At 41.3% G+C, this 23,374-nt stretch overlaps 1 protein-coding gene across 44 annotated transcripts in view; it reads right to left on the bottom strand.

Annotated features, from left to right (window-relative positions):
* The window catches only part of rims2a (regulating synaptic membrane exocytosis 2a), a 725,652-nt gene that overhangs the window by 166,411 nt on the left and 535,867 nt on the right, over positions 1–23,374 (bottom strand). For 4 of the 44 annotated variants that reach the window (XM_034173774.1, XM_034173776.1, XM_034173778.1 and 1 more), the window contains one exon: positions 17,700–17,750. The exons of 38 other annotated variants lie outside the window; for them this stretch is intronic. In XM_034173774.1, the coding sequence (XP_034029665.1) occupies positions 17,700–17,750 (51 nt within the window). Of the gene's footprint in view, positions 1–955; positions 989–17,699; positions 17,751–23,374 lie in introns of all 44 variants that reach the window. 2 more of the 44 variants (XM_034173775.1, XM_034173781.1) reach the window with 1 other exon arrangement.

The following is a 23,374-nucleotide window of genomic DNA, read 5'->3' as shown; positions in this document are numbered from 1 at the left end:
ATGAACACTGAAGTAATTTCTTTAATGCAGCAGTCTTGAATTGCTTGTTTCATACTGTATGTGGTACTTCACACAGAAAAAGTCCCACAAAAAAATAAAGAAAGCCACAAAAGAACCTCATTTGATGATTCAACAATTATAGAAATTTAAACTGGCAGAGTTTGCAGAGATAAATTTCTGCAGCTCTGTTATTGTAATGCATATTTATGTATGTATTTATATTTGTTGTAGATTTGTTGTATATTTAATATTTTGTATTAAATGTATCAATATTGGTTTCAGTATCAATAGATTCTCAATATTAAGAGACTTGGATCAAATTTTTATGTCTTCATTTAACCAGGTTAGTCCCACTGAGATTGAGAGCTCTTTTACAAAGGAGACCTGGACAACATTTAAGTTTCCAGTCCACCTAACCTGCATGTCATTAGATGTGGGACAAAACAGGAGCACCCAGAGGGAACTCACGTAAACACGGGGAGAACATGCAAACTCCACACAGAAAGGCCACAGGGGGGAATTGATCCCATGACCTGCTTGCTGTGATGTGACAGTGCTAACCACTAATCCACCATGTTGCCTAAATAAAATCGGGACTACAAAGAAGGGATCTGGACATCCCCAATGGGCAAAAAAAAGAAAGAAAAAGATATTTATTGTAAAGTGATAGTTTGCCATGTCAAGACCTAAAAACCTGAATAGTGTCTGTCTGGAGCAAAATGAAAGTCTGTCCAATGATGGAGGCCAGAAGCATCGTTCATGGCAACCATGAGCACAAACGGCACGAAAGAATGACAGCAAGCGAAGCACAAAAAGCAACGGCAACAGAGATGATGGGAGGAGGAGAGCGTGGACAGGAGAAGGAGCAAGCCAGGAAGACACCCAAAGGAAATAAAAGTCAAAGACGAAGGCCGAATCAGAGAGAGAAGAGGACGATGAAGAAGAAGGGACAGACCTGAGTTCGTCCAACTTGGTGAGTCGGTGTCTTCTGGGATCATATTACAGAATGGACAGACACAGACAGAGGAGAGGAAGATGGATGTGAGAGGATGCACAAAGGGTGGAGGAGAAGAGGACTGATGTGGGGACGCTGTCGCCATGATGACAGAGAAGGCTGGGCAGTGGGGGTCATGGTGAGGAGGAGGAGGAGGGGGAAAATAATGGAAGGGGACACAACACGAGAACAGTGCGACACTACAATGACAAAAACAACACACAATGAGCACAGAACACACAAACAAAATCATAGAGAACACCAAGCAAAGTTCATCGCGGCCACAGAAGTCTAAGGAGGGAATGGCTGAGAGGAATGTTATTAGAAATCAGAGGAGGGTTGGCGAGGTGAGGGTCTGTGCTGCAACCAAAAGAGAGCTGAAACCGGAAAGAGATGTTAATGGCAGCAACCGCACCCAAACCGAGCACCCGGAGAGGAGCTCCGCGCCTCTGAGGGCGCAACGGGTCTCGTAAGGTACACAATAAGAGAAGTGATGTCACTGGAGTCTGCATGGGGCAACTGTGGGGAGAAAAATAACCAAAATAAAGAAATCAACAAAACCAAATGAAGACAGACACAGTACACAAAAGAGAGAGCTGAGGACCTCGCACACATTCAGCACGCACACACACACACTGCACACGCTGACATCAGATACTCATGCACTAAACAGTGCCTAAAAATCAGTGCACATTTCTGTGCAGTAAATCTCCATCAAGAGCGCAACATGTGACACGGCCGCTGTCGCATCTCTCTGACATGGACTGGGATTTGGCATGGATCACACAAGTATGGCTGATTTTTCAGTTAAAATAAGTCCATTTGGAAGGTTCTGTTCATTCATTCATTCATTCATTCATTCATTCAATTTCTGTTTCTGATCATGGTCTGGGTTGCCGTGGCAGAAGGCCAAGCAGCTCATCCCACACTTCCCTATCCTCAGCCATGTCATCTAATGCTTCCTGAGGGATGAAGAGGCATTCCCAAGCCACCTGGGAAATATAATCCCTCCAGCGTGTCCTGGGTCTTCTCTGGGGCCTCCTCCCTGTTGGATGATCCTGGAAGACAACCAGGGGCATCTTTACCATGTTCCCGAACCAGCAGAGTAAAATTGACTCTGCTGGGATAGCATTTGATCCCAGTCTAAACAGAGTAAATTACACTCTGTCATAGAGTGAATCAGCTCGACAATTGTTGCAGACTATCCACCCCTAAACATTGGTCCACCCTGCCTCCACTGTGTCTGGGGTCTGACACAGAGTCTCTCCACCCAAAGCGATCAAATGGATTAATGGGATTATTAATCATCAGATGATGAAGGTAAAACCTCTTGAATCATTCTAAACTCAGTTTTAAGCAGAGACAAGGCTGTTTTAAGCAGAAACGAGGCTTTAAACAGTGACGAAATTGAAATGTCTGAATGCATCAGCTAACAGTTTTTGCAGCCGCGCCGGTCTGATCGCTTCCTCCATCTGTTATTATGGAATAATGCTGAATTTATGCAGACAGGATTGTTGTACAAACGCTCTGTCACTGAGATAGATGATGACTGGAGTGCAGTTTGAAGCAGAAACGAGGTGATTATCAGTGAACCGCAGCTGATGATGTAAGCACAGTGAAGGCAGGGTGGATGGAGGACCGTTCGGTCTGCGACACCATCTGTTCAATGCAAGTGGTTTTACTCCATTAAGAGTTGATTTTACACTGTTTTGAGGTGATTTAGCTCTGTGATAGAGTATAATTCACTCTATATGGACTGGGATCAACAAATGCTATCCAGCAGACTAAATTCTACTCAACAAAATTTCCTGTGTACTTAGAATCCCTGCTGGATATTCGACCTTCTCATCCTGTCCCTGAATGTAAGCCCATATACCAAAAGGAGGAATCTCATTTCTGCCGCTTGTATCCTTGACCTTATTCTTTCTGTCTCTACCCCAAAGCTCAAGATCATAGGTGAGGTTAGGAGCATAAATCAACTGGTGAATCAAGAGTCTCACCATCTGGCTCAGCTCTTTCTTCACCACGATGGTCCAGTACAGCATCTGCAGGTTTTGTTGTCGACTTAGAAAATTCTGAATACTTGTGCACCCTCATATCTTGTGGAATATTTGATCCTTACAAACTATTTCATGACCTGCAGTCTCAGCAAGTAGGTTTACTCTGTGCTCCTATGGTGAAAAAGAAGTCAACAGGATGCATAATTTTCACTCATCACCCTCTGACTTAGAATAATCTGTCTGCTGATGTTAGTGAAATTCTGTTGAATCTTTTAAATATCCTTTTTCTGTTCCATTTAGTATATGATTTTTCTTTATTGAATTTGAACTTTTCACATTTTAGTATGCCTATACAGTAGTGTTCAGAATAATAGTAGTGCTATGTGACTAAAAAGATTAATCCAGGTTTTGAGTATATTTCTTATTGTTACATGGGAAACAAGGTACCAGTAGATTCAATAGATTCTCACAAATCCAACAAGACCAAGCATTCATGATATGTACACTCTTAAGGCTATGAAATTGGGCTATTAGTAAAAAAAGTAGAAAAGGGGGTGTTCACAATAATAGCAGCATCTGCTGTTGATGCTACAAACTCAAAACTATTATGTTCAAACTGCTTTTGTAGCAATCCTGTGAATCACTAAACTAGTATTTAGTTTTATAACCACAGTTTTTCATGATTTCTTCACATCTGCGAGGCATTAATTTTGTTGGTTTGGAACCAAGATTTTGCTCATTTACTAGTGTGCTTGGGGTCATTGTCTTGTTGAAACACCCATTTCAAGGGCATGTCCTCTTCATCCATAAGGCAACATGACCTCTTCCAGTATATATCCAAACTCCACATATCCAAACTGATCCATGATACCTGGTATGCGATATATAGGCCCAACACCATAGTAGGAGAAACATGACCATATCATGATGCTTGAACCACCATGCTTCACTGTCTTCACTGTGAATTGTGCCTTGAATTTGGGTGTGTTTGGGGTGAATTTGAGTTTGGGGGTCGTCTCACAAACTGTCTGCGGCCCTTGGACCCAAAAAGAACAATTTTACTCTCATCAGTCCACAAAATATTCCTCCATTTCTCTTTAGGCCAGTTGATGTGTTCTTTGGCAAATTGTAACCTCTTCTGCACATGTCTTTTATTTAACAGAGGGACTTTGCGGGGGATTCTTGCACATAAATTAGCTTCACACAGGCGTCTTCTAACTGTCACAGCACTTACAGGTAACTCCAGACTGTCTTTGATCATCCTGGAGCTGATCAATGGGTGAGCCTTTGCCATTCTGGTTACTCTTCTATCCATTTTGATGGTTGTTTTCCATTTTCTTCCACGCGTCTCTGTTGTTTTGTCCATTTTAAAGCATTGGAGATCATTGTAGATGAACAGCCTATATTTTTTTGCACCTGCATATAAGTTTTCCCCTCTCCAATCAACTTTTTAATCAAACTACACTGCTCTTCTGAACAATGTCTTGAACGTCCCATTTTCCTCAGGCTTTCAAAGAGAAAAGCATGTTCAACAGGTGCTGGCTTCATCCTTAAATAGGGGACACCTGATTCACACCTGTTTGTTCCACAAAATTGACAAACTCACTGACTGAATGCCACACTACTATTATTGTGAACACCCCCTTTTCTACTTTTTTTTACTAATAGCCCAATTTAATAGCCTTAAGAGTGTGCATATCATGAATGCTTTGTCTTATTGGATTTGTGAGAATCAACTGAATCTACTGGTACCTTGTTTCCCATGTAACAATAAGAAATATACTCAAAACCTGGATTAATCTTTTTAGTCACATAGCAGTACTAAAATCAAATCAAATCAATTTTATTTATATAGCACCAAATCACAACAAACAGTTGCCCCAAGGCGCTTACTATTATTCTGAACACTACTGTATAGGCATACTAAATTTACAGTGACAGCATTTAGGGTTTAATTTTTCTTTGACTTTGTTCAACACTTCTAGAGCTATAGAATCACGCTACTGCTAACATGAGGGCAAAGTTGCCATTTGGGGGAGGTGATGGTCTAGTGGGTAATGTGTTGGGCTTGAGACCAGAGAATATCCTCGGTTCAAATCCCAGCCTGACCGGAAAATCACTAAGGGCCCTTGGGCAAGGTCCTTAATCCCCTAGTTGCTGTCAGTGTGTAGTGGGTGTCTTGCTGGCAGCAGCCTAACATCAGGGTGAATGTGAGAAATTGATGTGTAAAGCGCTTTGAGCGTCTGATGCAGATGGAAAAGCGCGATATAAATGCAGTTCATTTACCATTTGTCAGATCCACACACATGTATCGGCAGAACAAACTTTTACTTTTACTTTCTTTTCTTTATCAATTAGCAACCCTTTGAGATTCACTGGTCAACACACTGGATTGCCCAAAAGGTCACAGTCTATAAGTGTGACTAAACAGCATATAAAGTTTATGGTTGAATATGATCGAATGGGCAGTTTGACGATGTATCATGCTATACTTGTATCAAACGATATTTACAAACCGTAGCATAATCGTAGACATGTAGCATGATTGTAGTACAACTTTAGGAAAACTGTGGTGGTTCTAGAAAACCTCCCATGCTGTTATAGAAGGCACGCCGCGAAAATCCAGGGGATAACCAAACTATGTCAAAGGGCACAATAGAAAAAAAATGCACATCTTGAAAATTTAGCCACATTTAAAACAAGACTACAGTACAATGAAGGACATTCACCCAGATTCCCTAAAGCAGCTGTTCCCAAACTTAAGAACAACCCGGCCCACACTGAAACTGAAAACTTTCTTGGACACACCAAAACCTTTGATTTTTTTATCAACCCATGAGACTACTCGTTAAACTGAAACCGATAAATGAATGTAATTTAAATTACATGGCTTTGATTTATTACTTTTGATTACATTTGGAATATGATCAAATGTGTCTGGGCAATTTAAATGTTATTAGCAAATTTAAAATCAGTTTGTACAATTTATTAAAACATTGAATTGAAAATCAGTGTAATGACCTTGTGGGGCCCACCTTCAGTACCTGCTGGGCCATGGCCCACACTTTGGGAATCACTGCTCTAAGGTGTTCCAAGGTACGGACAAGATTTCAAACAGTGTGCTTCGGATATGCATCTCTGTGAAAATGGGAATGGCTCTTACTACTGCTGGCTGCTCTTTCCACCAATATATTCATTCTTTCACCATTATTTTTGCAGAGACAAGAAGCAACTTGTTGCTATTCTGTGTCTCACACTGGCGTATGACGGGATGCAACACAGACAGTTCTTAACACTGTCAGTAGTACAATAAGATGCATTCACTGGTTTGATGGTGTTTGTTTTAAATGATATGGTCAGATGGCCCCCTCTGTCCACTGCCCTGCAGCTTCCGTTGTCCATTTTCTTCAGTCTCCTCCAATGATCTTGCAGTTTGAACCTGACAAAACGGACGCCAACAGCTGGGGAGACCAAAGAAGCCTGACTCAGATCATACCCTCTTCCGCAGCATTTGCATTTAGGTCACTTAGTATTCCATTAGCGTGAATAATGAAGTGCCACATGAATAAAAAGACAGCCTGAGGCATCTGCCTCACCGGCTTTCATCTCTGCATGACAGTTAACATCTTCTCATTAGAGAGTCCAGTCATAATCAACAGAGCAAGGCCTTTTTGTTTTTTCAGTTCAGCCGTATCCAGTGGGTCATGAGGATGAGAGAGACGAGGACAGGTTAAACAAAACAAAACAAAACACACACACACACCAAGTTAATGTGGAAAAGTCTCCTGTGGTCTTTCAAAATTATAACATATTAAACCTTTGAATATATATTTCAATACACTGCAGAGTTCAGTGTAGTGCACAGTTACTGCAGTGTTATAAACAAATAGTTGTGCACACGTAAAGCCCAAAACTGTGAATGTATAGTGATCACCTCTTCCAAGCATGGCTTAACGTGTAGCATTTCCACAGTTTAAAAAAAGTTGTACACAAACTCTTCCCTCTTCAGGCCCAATGTTCTACTAATGGTCCAGCTGGCACAAGGCACCACATGCAACTTTGCTCATTTCTACCAAACAGAATTTTGGGTTTCACACCGACACCCACTGATGGAGTATGTTGTTGGTCTAAAAATATGGTGTGGTCAGGTTCAGTGCAAGTGCATTGGTATCAAGGCTAAGTAGAAAACAACACAGATCAGGAAAAACCTGGTCTAAAGGACAGAACAGTCTTCTGGCTTTTTAAAGAGTGTGACACTCACACACGCCTTACACAGGTGGATTCATGCCGCACAGAGACGCTGCTTGTACACATATGAAAACTGAATCGAAAACAACTATTAAACCAAATAAAAGTAAACACTAATGGAAAAATACAAAACTGCACCTTACTGCTTCACCTCAGGGAGCTTTGGAGGCCACTCTCCAATAACACACATTGACAAGTTGGTGCAGCTTCCTTAACTTATCAGAAAACCTCTCACATCCCTCTGCTTTCTTAGTAGCAGTGCACTGTGCACCTGGCACACTCCACCTCAAAGGGGGTGAAAGATAAAAGTGCTGCTACTGTCTGATGTTCTTGACCAATCACTGACATTTGACACTGCAAGCCCATCCCCAGCAGTCTGTAAACAATGGAAAAGCACCTCTAAAGTATAGAATGAAAACTCACACTTTCAAAAATGAGCCCTCGTGGTATTGATGGAATCACAGATAATTCTGCAGCTAACTAGTTCCTGAGTTTCTGCAGTGGAAAAGTACCTTAAGTTCACATGTTGTGAACACTTCAACCAAGCAGATTATTAATTTGATCAACTGTTCATGCAAGATCAAAAAAATCCAGTATTCTGTCAAGAAGAAAGCAAACATTCTGCTCCCCAGTCCTGCAAAATATTTGGAGTCCCGACCTTTCCAGGTGAAAAGAACTCTGGTTTCATGGACAGGCACAAAGTATTATATCACCCTGGAAAGACACCAGATTGTTACTGAAGCTGTGTCCTTGGGGCAACCAAGCAAACATAACTGGCAGGCTATTCTCAATCTTAAACAGTATTTAATATGCTAAAAGTCACTTGGTGCTAACAAGTAAGTATTTACACCATTTTTCATTCTGGTTCTTAAACATTTCGTAATAACATTCTGTCAGATAACCTGCACCCAAAGCCACCATAATGAATGTTATTATGCTTGTATATGTAAGTGGGGTAGGACACACTGGGTGTCAAAGTAATGTGTTTGTTGTGTGGGCTGCCAGAAGAGGAGGTACTGCTGGCCCACCACCAGAGGGCGCCCTGCCTGAAGTGCGGGCTTCAGGCACGAGAGGGCGCTGCCGCCACGGACACAGCCGGGGGTGACAGCTGTCACTCATTATCTCATGACAGCTGTCACCCATCTTCACTTCATCATTCCACTCCATAAAAACCGGACGTCATCTCCACCTCATTGCCGAGATATCATCTACCTGTGAAGGTAACTTTCTCAGCCGTTGTTTTTGTCTTTTCAGACAGTGTTTGCTTCTGTATTGTTTGCAGTCAGTTCTGTGAGTGCTCGCAGCTGGAGGCTGAGTTTGTGATACGTGGAGAGCTGACGTCTTCGCTCCCGACGCCAAACTGTTGATAAGTACTCATTACTACTGCACGTGCCAGTTTTCTGGATTAGAGGTGGAGGTGGTATTCCCACCATTGCTGTTACTGGGTGTGCACGCACCCACATTTTACTGTTTTTGCTCCTCGCCAGCAGTACCAGATCCGACATTCGGAGACGGTGGCCACCTGGGGACTCAGGACTTGGCAGCTCCAGTATTCTCCAGGTTCGGTGGTGGAGGAAATCGTGTGGTTCCGGTTCTTCGCAGGACAGACGTCTTCTATCCTCGAGCCTGCCCACACGTCACCTTTGTGGATTGACTGTTTGCATAAATTCTGTAATCCTCTGTGTTTTGGTTGTGCTCTTTCACAACAGTAAAGTGTTCATATTCGACTCTTTCATTGTCCGTTCATTTACGCCCCCTGTTGTGGGTCCGTGTCACTACACTTTCCCAACAGTGTTGCTATGGAAACATATTAAGGCAATGGAGTAAATGCATCACTTCAACACACATTGGTGTCTATCTTCACAGCATTTTTATCATTGTGACAAAATCAGCAAAATATATGTAATACATTACAATGTAAAGTTAAAAAGTGCTGTGCGTCACAACATCACCATCATGCAGCACCTGAAAACCACAGCAAGGAAACAGAGCGAAAGTAAGAAACACAAAGACACACCATCCAGACGCTGACCTGGGCAAATCAATTCTCTGAAACTTCTGGTCGTGATTACAAAACATAAAACATAATCACTTTCACCAATTTTAACACAACCTTTGTGTATTGACTGGGTCTGGCATTAGTAAGATGGAATTCCAGATGATATTAGGCCACACAGGTTTTGTAGGACAGAAGCCAAAGACTTGGAGGTATTGATCACTTTGGTAGAGTATCGTTTTCATTTTGAAGGTTGCATGAGTGCACAGTATCATACAATATCATATGTTTCCAGAGACAGTTAAGCAGAAAATTTAGTGTCTATTTTCATAAATTTCATATTTAACATTCAGAAACACATACTGGGGTTATGGTTTGAATAACAATACAAAAATAGAAAATGCACAGAAAATCCACTATCTTCTTGTCCGTGAAGTCAGCACAGCCTCCCAGCTAATGAAGATCTGGGATATGTACAAATTTTTCTGCATTGATTCTCATGTGTTTTACTACAATTTTTGGGGATGCTATTTTTGACTTTTGGGGATGCTATTTTTGACTTTTGACACAAATAGCTAACAATTGTTTTTGGTCTGTATACATGCAACACAGCAGTGCAAGCTGTTAGGATGCTTGCCTTCCAGAATGAATGTCTCTGGTTGAAGGTGGTCAGAGTTGCATCACAAAGGGCATGAAATTGTGTTAAATCAAAGAATTTATACCAGGATGTAATAAGTGCATCTGGACAATAAAAAGATAGCAAAGTGTATGCTTAATCAATAACAATGAGGGACTTGATAAAAACTATAGTTTCACTGAAATATATGAAAAGAAAGGTTTGCCTTTTCTCTTTCTACACAGCTATTTGGCCTTTAAATTTTGCTACATGAGCATCAATATGCATAAAGTATGCAATAAACGTCCTTGTTGCCATGGCTAAAGAAAAGCCACCAACCCATCAAACATATCACTTGACGTGGAGTTGGATATGGTAATGCTAGAGTGTGCGCTCTCTATAGCGCTAATATAACGCTGCCATGCCTACATGGGGGCACAGCCACCATTACCAAAGAGGCCAAAAAGGACACGAAGTACCCAGATGTGCAATACAACATGCATGTTGAATGAACATAAATGTCATTTTTTCAAGACAAAACCAAACATTTCTCATTGGAGAAATGAGTTCAGATTTTATTATAAGTCTTTATCATTGACTGAATCCAATAATGCTTCAAAACTAGTTTCTTTTATAGATAAATTTGATCTTTAAATGTTCATTTGCCCTATGTTTTGTTTTCTTTTATTATATGTAAGTAACATACAATAAGCCCCTTATGTTCTTTTACTTTTTTTAATTTTATGTGTGCAGCTATTTCAAGATTTTGTACAGTACCTGTTTTGTTTGTATTTGAGGCATTAAAAAAACCCAAACACAATGGGCTTACATGGACCATGAATGCTGTATCTACCTGTTTTTCGTTTGCTTTTTAATTAAAATAAAATTATTAATTAAATTAGAATAAAAAGAGTTCACTTTCTTACCTTCCTGGCAGAAACAGCGGGTTTTGGGATCATAACACCCGGGCATGACGCTGACGTGCAAACACACTCGAAAGATCATATGATCATTCACTTGCACATCTATTGTGCAATTACAATGAAAGACTTTAAAATTTAAAGCCCTTCTAGTAGCGACATCATCTGGAGGAAGCGAGCTTGTACTTTTGCTGGATATTATTTGGCATAGTGACATCATAAAATGATGCGCTTGGGCTCATTTTGTTGAGAAATAGTCATTATAAATCTAAAAAAAAAAAAAAAGAAAAATCCAGGACAATACAGTAGCCCATCATGGGCCACTGTTGTTTTAAGGGCTAATATTCTACCAAAGTGAATTAGAGGTTTTAAAGAGGCAGCAAAAGTCCACACCTGGACCAACCTGTCTCAGTGAGGGAGGGGTGTAGTGGAGTCCCATCATCAGACAGAGAACCATTCAGCCCTCGCTGCTGGTCCTCCCAAGTCACTTCTACAGTAAAGCGCACACACACACACACACACACACACACACACACACACACACACACACACACACACACACACACACACACACACACACACACACACACACACACACACACACACACACACACACACACACACACACACACACAATCTGCCTTTTAGCAAAATCAATAAAAGGTGACTTTATCTCTGAACCTGTGAGCAAGAAGCTTATATATTACAACAAGATGACTAATATTGTGAATTCATAGTGAAGTGCTGCAGCAAATGCTGACAAGAAACAAGTTCAGCTCCTTATCAAAGCTTGAGGCCTCGCCACCATCTGCTGGACAATGGTGGAAACACAGTCACAGCTCGGCAGTTCTTCAACTACAAAGCAAACTGCACATACTCAAGTGTAAAATGATTACTTTTTGTTTGTATCCTGTGCTGTTACAAATTCCATTACCTGAGATGCAGCACTTTGTTTTAAGACAGGTGTTTGATATGTAATTGCGTGAGCGAGGCTTCCAGATATACATGATGTACGTTAGTGTCCAGTGATTTATGTCTAATTGAAATAATTGGCCGTTTCACATTGGAAAAGGAGACGTCTGTCATTGTGAGGTGGATGTGAGCGAAATTTAGGTCCATTACAGTCAAGATGGACAGACAAGCAGAGATCACAGCAACCAAAATCAGCACACATGAACATCAGAGTGCAAATCTCACATCAAATTGTTAGAACTGAACCACATTCAGAGTGCAGATGAACAAAAAGGATTTGGAAAAACACAGCAAGACCACAATACATGTTTAAAACCATTACTTATGCACAAACCGGGTTAAAAAGATGCAGACATCTCATATTGGTGATGGAAACCTCAACCAGTCAATCAAACAGTAATTTGAGAAACATTTGTTTGTCCTCTACTGCTCTAAGGTGCTTGGACCAATTTCCACCAAGCCTGCTGGGTGCATGTAGGCTGTTCCCAGAACTGCACTCAGGAAGGGGGTTAACAAAAATCAAGGTCACTGCAGTCAAAGGTCAAAATTTTGGCTTATCTGTTTGTTCCCTTACTCCTCCCAGTTCCTTTGCCCAGTTTCCACCAAACTTGGTATGTGGATGACAGTAAATATATAATATATTATTATATTATATATATTATTATTATATAATATTTGTCTTATTATATAGTGCAGATATTTTGTCTTTGGGAAGAATGGTGCTTTGTAGCGTGACCCAAATACTTTTGCTGATTTTTTTTTTTTTTTTTTTTTGAGTTAGGAAACAATTATTCTTATGTATAATTGCATATTAGTGTATGTGGGTGTGGCTTGAATCATGGATGATTTATTAAAGAAAAGCAGCAGAAAGCAGACTGTAGGCTGGCACCATGCATCACTGTCATCTGCTTACTGCGCAACTCCATCATTTATGTGAAATGTTCATTTATGAGCAACAGTGGCACCCTCCCAGGCACTGCATCAAACCTTTTCCACAAACCACTAGAGTACAGAGAGGTGCTGTCCAAGCTTGGACATGTTCACATTTTGGACACCCTATGAGGACTTGGAATGATATATTTCAATATTTATAAAATGTTTGCGGAGAATATTTAAAGGGTGCTATGAATGATTTTTCTGACACTACCCTCCTCGGCCACTCCTTCTCAATCCTTACTCCTCTACACTGATCTGAACAATCGGTGGTTGGAGTGTTTTAACAGGTCTACTGTCTGTATGTGGGAAAAGTATGTGGATTCTGTCAGAGGTATTTTTATTCTCAAAATGTGATTTTTGGATGTTTCTGGAAAGCTGCTGCTGTCTCGACAAAAATCAAACAGATTTGCAATGAGTCCCTTTCCCAGACATGGGAAAGGGTAACACTTTGACAGGATGAACCTCGTACACTAAATATGCACATGTGGTCACACCAAGAATGTAAACAGGGGACAGAAAAGCTCAGAGTACAGAGGGAGTGTTGCTTCATTCTCAGCACAGGATGCCATTAAGCCATAAAATAGTTATGCAGAAAATAGTTGCTGGCTGCTAAATTCATGTGTAAAATGTGATTCGTAACACCTTTATGACAAATCATGGACAGCTGAAGGATATGCGGTTACAGGAAAATGGGTGTGTGGCAACACAGTTTTCAAAATCATGTTTCTTTTTAGTGTACTGATTTTTGTCTCTTATTTGCATGTAATCTTTTAAAATGAACTTTTTGTAAGACCACTGAAATGACAAAGTCACAACAGACGACTGCAGTGGATTACACAGCCTCCGTTAAATTATTACACTTCTGTTACTGACATGATTCCACTAAACACAAAAGAAGCACAGAAAGCATTGAGACAGAAAGGTCACACCATCGCACTCCTCAGATGACTTGCCTTTTCTCCCATTAACAGGTGGGCCTTGTGGTTTTTCCTCACAATCTGCTGCTCGCAGAGAAACATAAAATAAAGCAAATTATAAGACTGTAAAGGTGGAACATTAACAACAAATCATACGTGCATAAGAATGTGTGCCAGGTTAAAGATTTTTGCATTTAAAAGCTACACAAGAAAGCCACACACCTCTATTTCCATATCCTGAAAAGGTCTGGATAAAGAGCTTCATCCAATCAGCAGAATGTCACTCAGAAGATACTACAAACTCTTTAAGGCACGTAAGGCATGTAAAAATGGCGTGTAGTAGCTGCAAAACTAAAGGCCCCTTCACACATAGTGCGAAGTTTGGACGACGTTTGGACAAATACGGCGAAACAGCGCCAAACAGTTCGAATTTACGCACCACGAAACATATGCCGATGGACAGGCGTGCACGATCCCTGTGCGACAGCTCGTGCATGCAACGGTGTATTTCGAGCAGGAACAGTGCAAGGTGCACCACATTGCACCACTTATGTGGAATAAATAAAAAATAAAACCAGCCAGTACCTGTGGGACCACATTGCACTGCTTATGTGGAATAAATAAAAAAAAAGAAAAACACATACCACCCTCTGGACACAAACCCGCACCTTCCAAACGGTCTGATTACCAGTCAGCAGCTTTACCACTGAGGTACAGAGCTGTTCTTTGAAAGCTGTGGGAAGCTGTGTCATATCAGGAAGGACGTGGAAGTATTAGAAAAAAAAAATAAAATCACACACCATAGTGCTCTGATCATGTCCACATCTAGTGGTCCAGTGCGTCCAGTCAGCTGCGTGCATGTCCTGTCCGACACGCATGTCTTGTGAACAACACGCCGTAGCACAGACACCGTGTCATGTGGAACAGAGCTCACGTGGGTGATGTGATGCTCAGATTGCTTGTTGCGTGTTCTGTTCTGCCGGTCCGTTTCAACCTGGGGGCTGTCAGTGTCCGGTCCGTGTGTACGCTCACTTGCTGCAGCTTGTTGCCATCACTGGCAATATATGTTTTTATTTATGTCCATGTAAATACAGCAATCAGACACACGTGCCTCACAGTGGATAGTTGTTAGTCCATGTCTGTCCAATCACAGTAGGTTGTTGTCCCGCTGGAATGTCCAGAATGACAGATCACCACAGCTGCTTCTGCCAGGAGCCAAGCATCCTGTGAGTGGAGCGCACACACCCACATGTCAGGTTGTGTTTATAAAGTCACACTTGTGGGGAACTGAGACAAATTTCACAATAGGAACGACAGTGGTTGCCTGCAGTCTGTTGTCGTGCCAAGAGTGTGACTGGCCACACATTTTCTAAGTGCCATGCGAGCAGTGTTAGATGTTCGTACGTGTCACCTGGAATTTGGCCGGCACCTGCCGTGAGATGGTGCGATGGGTTTGCACAGCACACACTCTGTCTTTAAGCCGCTGGTGTGCACAAATAGTTGCAGCAACAGGCGTACAAGGTGTTAGAGGCAGGTACGATTCCACGTTTTGCATGAAATTCCTGCTTCATGCGCATGTCGACGAAACTTCGTACTATGTGTGAAGGGGCCCTAAGCCATGTGTTGGAGGTCCTAGAAAAAGTCTTAGTATTGCCTGTTTTTACAGATTTCCACCAATATTTGACCATTTCTTTTCCATTTTAGATGCAGCCATCTCAGCAAATTCAGAAAAAAAGTATTTATTGGTAAAAATGCCATTTTCACAATAATAATAATAATAATAATAATAATAATAAAACAAATATTGTAAAGAAAATTCCAGGTGTGCCCAAGTTCTTTCCTGTGAAGAGTCAAAAATGAATCTGGGTGGAGGGTTACAAGTGAAGAATAAATTATAATGTTGCAGCCAAGTACATTATATTATATTATGTCTGAATATTATATTATATTATATATCTGAAGTCTAAAATGAAATCTCAGTGTAAAAAAAAAAGACATCCCTGTAATCTCCTTCCAGTATTTTATTAATGTGCCAACTGCAACAATATCAAAACATCCAAATGGTTCTTTTTGCAAAAAATATTTCAAAGTAACGACCCCTTCCTGACAGAATGTGCATGCAAGGTGCTGCGGAAAATTAAGTTGAAAACTGTTGCATTGTCCACCTTTGTGGACAGTGCAGGAGGGAGGGGAGGTGATGGTCTAGTAGTTAAGGTGTTCAAATCTGCACCTGACTGGAAAATCACTAAGGGCCCTTGAGCAAGGCCTTTAATCCCCTATTGCTCCCGGTGTGTAGTGAGCACCTTGTATGGCAGCACCATGACATCGGGGTGAATGTGAGGCATAATTGTAAAGCGCTTTGAGCGTCTGATGGAAAAACGCTATATAAATGCAGTCCATTTACCATTTTGTAATTAAAAAATTAAAATTTCACTCAATCTTAGAAAATTTGCAAAAATGACAACACACAGTAACAAATAAGCATTGGACACTATGATTTTAACATTTAAGTTACACATCACAAAATGCCCCAGACAAACCTTCAATGATGTAGTGATGGCAAAACAATGCCCCATGAAGGATTTGGTGTTTTTACTTAGCCCATCAAATAGCAGTGCTCACTCCAAAAAGGGCTGGCCATCACAGAAAGTCCACAGAACTCCACAATTTCTACATGTAAAATTGTTATCAGATATGGAACTGCAATGAGCCATAAGTGGAAGCCATTGTGGCAGAAATAAAAATACCTCCTTTTTTTGCTGAAAATTTCATGCTGGACAACATGACTGACCAAATCAAATGGAGTACGTGTCAAACGTGACCTGCAAGATCCAAATTAGGCAGCTAAGATCATTTCCACAATGTGGTGTTGTCCCACATAATATAATACTAATAACACAATATTTTAAAACCTGGGGGAAGTACCAGTAAGTCCTGTGTAGGCATTGACTCGCCCTGGACAGGATGCCAGTCCACCACAGGTTACGTCACCAATCACGGCTGGTCAACATATTGGCAGCCCAACTCCTTACCTCACTGAGTAAACTGCTCTACCCTTAATGTGGAGCTGCAGACCAGGACCAACATTTGTTCATTCATCCATTTTCTATACCCGCTTACTCCAATCAAGAGCCTGGAGCCTATCCAAGCAGTCATACAGCTTGAGATGAGCAACACCCTGGACAGGACCTCAGTCTGTCGCAGGTCCACATACAGACAGACAAGCACATTCACATCCACAAACACATGTGGTCAATTCAGTCATCAATTCACCTCCAGGAGCACCTGGATGGAACCCATCAAACATGGGGGAGAACATGCAAACTGCACACAGAAAAAGCCAGGCAGGAAATGAAGCCACAACCTTCTAGGACAAACATTTTAAAAGAAAAAAAATCTTTAAATCTAATTTTGTCTAATCTAGAATGAAATTGTCATCCTGCTTTAACTTTCTTTGCCAATACTTTGTGAATAATCCACATTAAACTGAAGATACTCTTTAGAAACCATAAATCTCAAGCGACCGAGTGGGGTCATTTGTGACCCCACTTGGGGTCACAAATGAGGTCACAAGGATCGGCCGATCTGTGTGACAAGTATAATCCAAACGTGCAGCGTCATTTATGACCACGGGAAGTAAGTCCCTTTGGCTGCTCCCTTTTTTTCACTCAGGGTTGCCACAGCAGATCCCAGGTGGATCTGCATGTCAAACTGGCACAAGTTTTACACCGGATGCCCTTCCTGACACAACTCCACATTACATGAAGAAATGTGGCAGGAGTAGTGTTTGAATGGGGAACCTTCCACACTGAAATCAAGTGCAGCAACCACTTGGCCACCACCTGGTCACCGGTTCTACATTTGATGCTATTATTATCCTACGATAATAGTCAGTAAAATAGCTTGGTCGCTTGAGGGTTAAATGCACTGACTCAGTCAGAGTGCTAAGTAACATCACACAGGCAAAAAGCAGAAGCACTGCACATAAACAGGAAGGAAATGTGAGGAACTCCACTTTCTGCTGAAAAAAAAAAACAAAAAACAAAAACAAAATCCAACATATGGCTTCAGGACAGGATGTCGTGTGGAGATAAACACACCTGGGTTACCATTGAGGGGTTCAGGTGCTGTTTGCTCCTCCCCTGTCCTCTCTTAGGAGACGCCACACAGAAACAGACAACATACAAGACTGTTAGTGTAGGTGTGAGTGTGTGGTGTGACTGAAGGCTGTCTGTCTGCTGCACCGGGACAAACAGGAAACTGACATTTTTCTGAGTATTTTGATACATTTTTGCTTTTGATGTGTTTCAGAAGAAACAGTGTGAACAAGCTTGTGTGCGTGTGCGTGCGTTTGTGTGTCTTACTATTAGTAATGATTCATGTCTAACAGTATCAGACTTGAACAGGATATGTTGGCTTTTAAAATATATGACTGGATTTGACCTTGGGTGACCTTTAAGGTCAAAGTTAAGGCTATTTGAACACTGACAGCTAAATGTTGCCAGATTTTATTTTATTTAACCAAGAAAATCCCACTGAGTTTAAGAACCTCTTTTTCAGGGGAGACCTGGTGAAGATAGGCAGCAGCAAAAACAAAGCACAGTTACACAATTACACAATTACACAGACACAAACGAAAGACAAATAAAACGATGAAAAAAAGATTAAAATTACAAGCATATTATAAAAAAGTGCATGTTTTGGAGCTGGCCTCAAGTACTCTCAATTTAGATTTAAAAGCGCTCAGTGAAATTAACACTGTTAATTTCCACTCCTTTTGCATCATATTCTAAGCAAAAAATGCGGAGTGGACAAAAGCCCTTAAACCCAGTTCAGTACGAGCATATGGAACAGAAAGCAACAAGTAATCTTTTGAGTGAAAAGAGCAAGTACTCGGGGTCTCATGTACAAAGGCTGCGTACGCACAAAAAGGTGGCGTCCGTCCGTCTCCATGCTAATGTTCAGATGTATCAAAAGTGAAATGACTGTGGAAACCGTGCGGTGCATCATGCAAAAGTCATGGCTGGCGGGCGCACATTTCTATAACTATTGTCCACTGCCGACACATACAGGTGATGCTGGGAAACCATAAATATTGTGAAAACAAGAAGTCATCAAAGTGATGTTCACTTCAGAGACACAGGGATGAACAATTAACACACTCATGTGTTAGCAATTATATGGGTGGATATAAAACATAGTGATGCGGAAAATGGCACTAACAATGGCTGCCTTAGCGTTTGTAAATAGTGCAATCCAACATGAGTGTGTACTCAGGGAACACAAGGATTTACTTGCAAATGACAATAATTGTCTCATAAGCCGATTTCATTTACCAAGGCCAGTGTTACCAGAGTTGTGCGCAGAACTGCGGCCGGCCCAGAGCACAATACGGTGAGGAGCCAGGGGCTGTCTGGCACAGGTGCTGATGACGCTAGGCATCTTGGCCAAGGGGGTATTTCAAGGAGAGCCGGTTGATCGGTCAGGAGTGTGCCAGTCAACCTTGAGCCGAGCCATGCCAGCTGTGTGGAATGCAATCATCCGAATGTCTTCAGGTACATTACATTCCAACATTAAAGCGCAATTTGCAGAGCCAGTTTCCCTAATGTAATCAGAGCTATTGACTACACACATATTACTATAAAGGCGCCATCACATGATGAATTTGTTTTTGTTAATAGGAAACATTTTCATTCCATCAATGTTCAAATCATATTGGGTTGGGTTGGGAACAGGCTAGGGGCTGTCACAGTGCACGATGGGTGGCTGCTTGTTGAGTAAATAGTTTATTCATGTAATTGTTCATTCAAATATGTTTTTTGTTATTATTATAAATGTCTTCTTTTTCTTGATGGTGAAACTAAAGCTGCAGAGCTTCTTAAACACCCCCCCTATTGTCTCCCTGTGTTCAGTATTTTTTCAATAAACACGTGTGTAAGGTTGTGACTGTCACACACGATCAGCCGCAGCACACACGCAGCTGATAGTGTGTGTTCTTATCTTCTGCCCTCCCAGACAGTCTGACGTTGTCATGGCAACTCCAGACATCATGCACACACTGACAGCAACTGATACAAACTCATCTCATCTGCACACATGACGCACACACGCCCCCTCCCCCATGCCTAGTAGACACTGCTGCGCCCCCCCTCCCCCACATTCACATTGCCTCAATTCAGATGACAGACTGTCTTAAAGTTTAGCGTACATAAACAATCAATTGTATATGTATGGGTATTCTAATTCTGATGTGTGCCATTATTACGTTCAACTTGTAATAACTGAGGATTAATTGTGTTTTTGTCTGAGGTGATTGGGTGGGAGCAATTTTGTTGCACTTGGTGTAATGACAATAAAATTATCTAAACATCTATCTAAACATGCTCCCAGTAACTTTATTTCTGTTTCATGACAGGGAACGAAATGAACTAACCCTGCCTGTCCCCACATCTGTTTCCAGTCATCTGTAGCTCACACTCGGTATAATTTCTGTGTTCATGTTGACTGATCTGATGTAGTGGGCAATCCCACTAATCCCAGTAATGTGGAGGAATCGATATGTAAATTTGCCGTAAAAAAGTGTTGGTCAAAAGCGCTAACACAACAAATTTGAAACAACAGCTACAGACCCACCATCCACAGCAATATGCCGAACTTGGAAAGACCACACCAGCACAGTCGCCAGCCGGTGCAAGAGCAGCTGGTGCATCCCGTCAACTGGCTCTTGACGAATGTGAGTTTGCTTCAATGCTTGCCCTGTTGCACACTGATCACAATAAATCCTCTTAAAGGAATGGAGAAGATACTAATGTCTTTGTCTATTTCTTGATGTTCAAAACATCATTCAATTGCTCTTATTCATTAAAGTGTACAGTACAGTACAGAATATGTATCATTAAAGCTAATTATACTATGATAGTACAACCCCAATTCCAATGAAGTTGGGACGTTGTGTAAAAACGCTTGCCAATTTCACTGGAATTGGGGTTGTAGAATATCAAAAAGGAAAAAAAATAGACAATATATTCATCACTCGCAATTATTTGTCTGACAATTAATCCTCTCCACAAATTCCTAATTGTGACAGCCCTACTACTCGTAGAAAAAAACCCCTGCTACGTGGCTCATTATTCACTGTTCATTACTCGGTGTGACCAGGACTTTATATATAAAAGTATACCAATGACTGATCCTGCTGGTGGCCACAGCAGGCCATCCCACCGACAGCAGCGTGTCAACACTTTGAGTCTGTAATGAGCCTCAGAGAAGCATCTTAAACAGTGTCTGTTGTTCAAAGACATTGAGCGGAAGCATTTATATATAAAAGATCTCCATAATCCAACACAAATAAAAAAAAATTGAGGCGACAAGCTGCTTTTTACATTAATAGAAAAAGACAGCTTGTTCTGAAAATAAAAACATATATAAGCCTTTGTTTCTTCACAAGTTTCTCCACATACAGCTTGAAAGTGAGGGAGTCATCAATCAAGACACCCAGGTTTTTATACGTGTGAACCACCTCTATTTCATTTTCTTCCAGGGTGGTCACTGAAGGAATCATTTGTGGCCACTTAGAATTGGAAAACAACATAATCTTAGTCTTATTCAACTCAACTCAACTTTATTCATAAAGCACTTTAAAACTGCCACAACTGAAACAAAGTGCTGTACATGGGGGTGTCATAAAAAACAACAAAACAGCTCAACAACAATAAAAACAGCAGAGAACAAATAAAAATAAGAAACATGCTGGGTTAAATGCCAGTGAATTAAAGTAGGTTTTGAGGTTGGTTTTAAAAACAGGAGGCCTGCCTAATATGCACAGGTAAATCAATCCAAATTTTAGAAGCAGCAAAGACAAATGCTCGGGCTCCTCTGAGCATTCACTTGGACCTCGGTACCTCAAGGAACTGCCGATCAGCTGACCAGAGGGACCATGCAGGAGCGTAGGGGTGAAGAAACTCAGAGAGGTAAGGCGGGGCGAGGCCATTTAAAGACTTTAAAACAAGTCAAAGAATCTTCAAATGAACCCTAAAATACACAGGTAGAGCTAATTTATTAATCGAGTATTCTATTGACAATTTTAGTAATCGAGTATTATATCAATAATTTTAGTAATCGAGTATTCTATCGCTAATTTTAGTAATCGAGTATTCTATCAATTATTCTGGTGATTAATAGAGTACTTTTCCATTTTTAAACATTATCAATAGTCCAGGGCTCTCCCTACTAAGCAACGGCACAATATCGCTGTGCCAAAGTGTTGAAATTTTGCTGAAATGGCGATGGGATGTGGCTTTCTGTTTTGTTTTCTCCAACTTGTAAAATTTAACCATTTTTAAGTTTTTTTTGTTGTTTATATATATATATATATATATATATATATATATATATATAATGGTTGGTGGACTGGGTCCCCGCATGATTTGTTTTTTATCATCCCTCTTCCAGCAGATGCATTTCAGCTGGAGCTTGAACATGCAAGCCTCAAAGTCAGTTTTTTGTTATTATTATTTTATTTAAGTTACCGTGTTTGTGAAGTGTTGTGTGTTGCCCAGAAGAAAGACTGGACTTCTGCCGTTTCAGGGGATGGAGTTGTGACTCGCACCAAGCAGAGAGCGACAGCAGCGGGCCGCTGGGTCAATAATCACTCCCCATGTTGAACGCACCGTTTGTTCTTTTAAAAAATAGACAAAAACACTGCTTCGCTTTAAATGCGCAGTCAGTCTATTTCAGATGATCAGTGTGGACCCTCTTTCTCTTAAAAGGGTTTATTTTACTCTGTGTGATGCATTGGAAAGCTGTAGCTACCGTTGCTAATTTGATTAGCTGCTATGCTCTAGTCTTCTTCTGTTTTGTTTTGTTTTTCCTGGAGATGTTGCAGCGCCACACACAGGCACATGTACTGCAACTTAAGTCCAAAATAAAGTGCATTACACTCATCCAGCTGAGAAGTAATGAAAGCATGGATTACTGTTTCTAAGTGCTGATGTGCAAGAAAAGGCTTCACCTTAGCAAGCTGCTTAAGGTGAAAGAAACTTAAGCCCCGGTCACAACCACCGTGCATTTTTTTTTTTCGCCGTACGTTTTCTGCGGATGCCACAGCCACTACGTTTTTGTGAAAACGTACGGAGGCAGTAGCAAGAGGAGGGAGGGAGTACGTTCAACGCACATCTCTAGGAGTGTAACGATAAAGAGAGCTGACAATAAAGCAGTGTGTGTGTGTGTGTGTGTGTGTGTGTGTGTGTTGGGGGGGGGGGGGGGGTCGCTTTTCTTTTTTTATGAGCGGGACCGGAGCGGCAGGTGTTTTTCGGCGTCGGCAATGCATGAGCATGTCCAGCCTGCAGCGGTCAGTTGTACAAGTATTTACTTGCCTCGAAAAGTTAAAGCGAGTTAACAGACTGAAGCTGTGGAGTGTGTGTTGCTGACATTTGGAAATAAAGTCCAAGTTCAAGTGTGAAGCTGCGTTGTGCATGCAAGTCTGTCGGCCTCCAAATCCGTACTGCCTACGTACGGATTTGGTTAATTCAACAGTAATTGAATGAAAATGTGCTGCTTTGAATCCATACTGAGGCAGTCATCTGCACTGCTGGTGAATCCGCAGCCTGACCGCAGCGAAAGTTCTGCATGCACTAAAACCTCTACGGCGTGTCTGCGTGTGTCTGCGTGCTCCTAAATTCATACTGAGGCAGTACTTACGAAGTACGGATCTCCAAATTTAGCCCACGTTTTTACAAGTAGACTGCACACACGTGCAAGTACGGCGGATTGTGAC

This window comes from Thalassophryne amazonica, chromosome 7 (genome assembly GCF_902500255.1).
Source record: "Thalassophryne amazonica chromosome 7, fThaAma1.1, whole genome shotgun sequence".
Classification (NCBI taxonomy): Eukaryota; Metazoa; Chordata; class Actinopteri; order Batrachoidiformes; family Batrachoididae; genus Thalassophryne; species Thalassophryne amazonica.
Note: the sequence above shows the minus strand (reverse complement) of the source record. Positions and strands in the feature narration are given on the sequence as shown.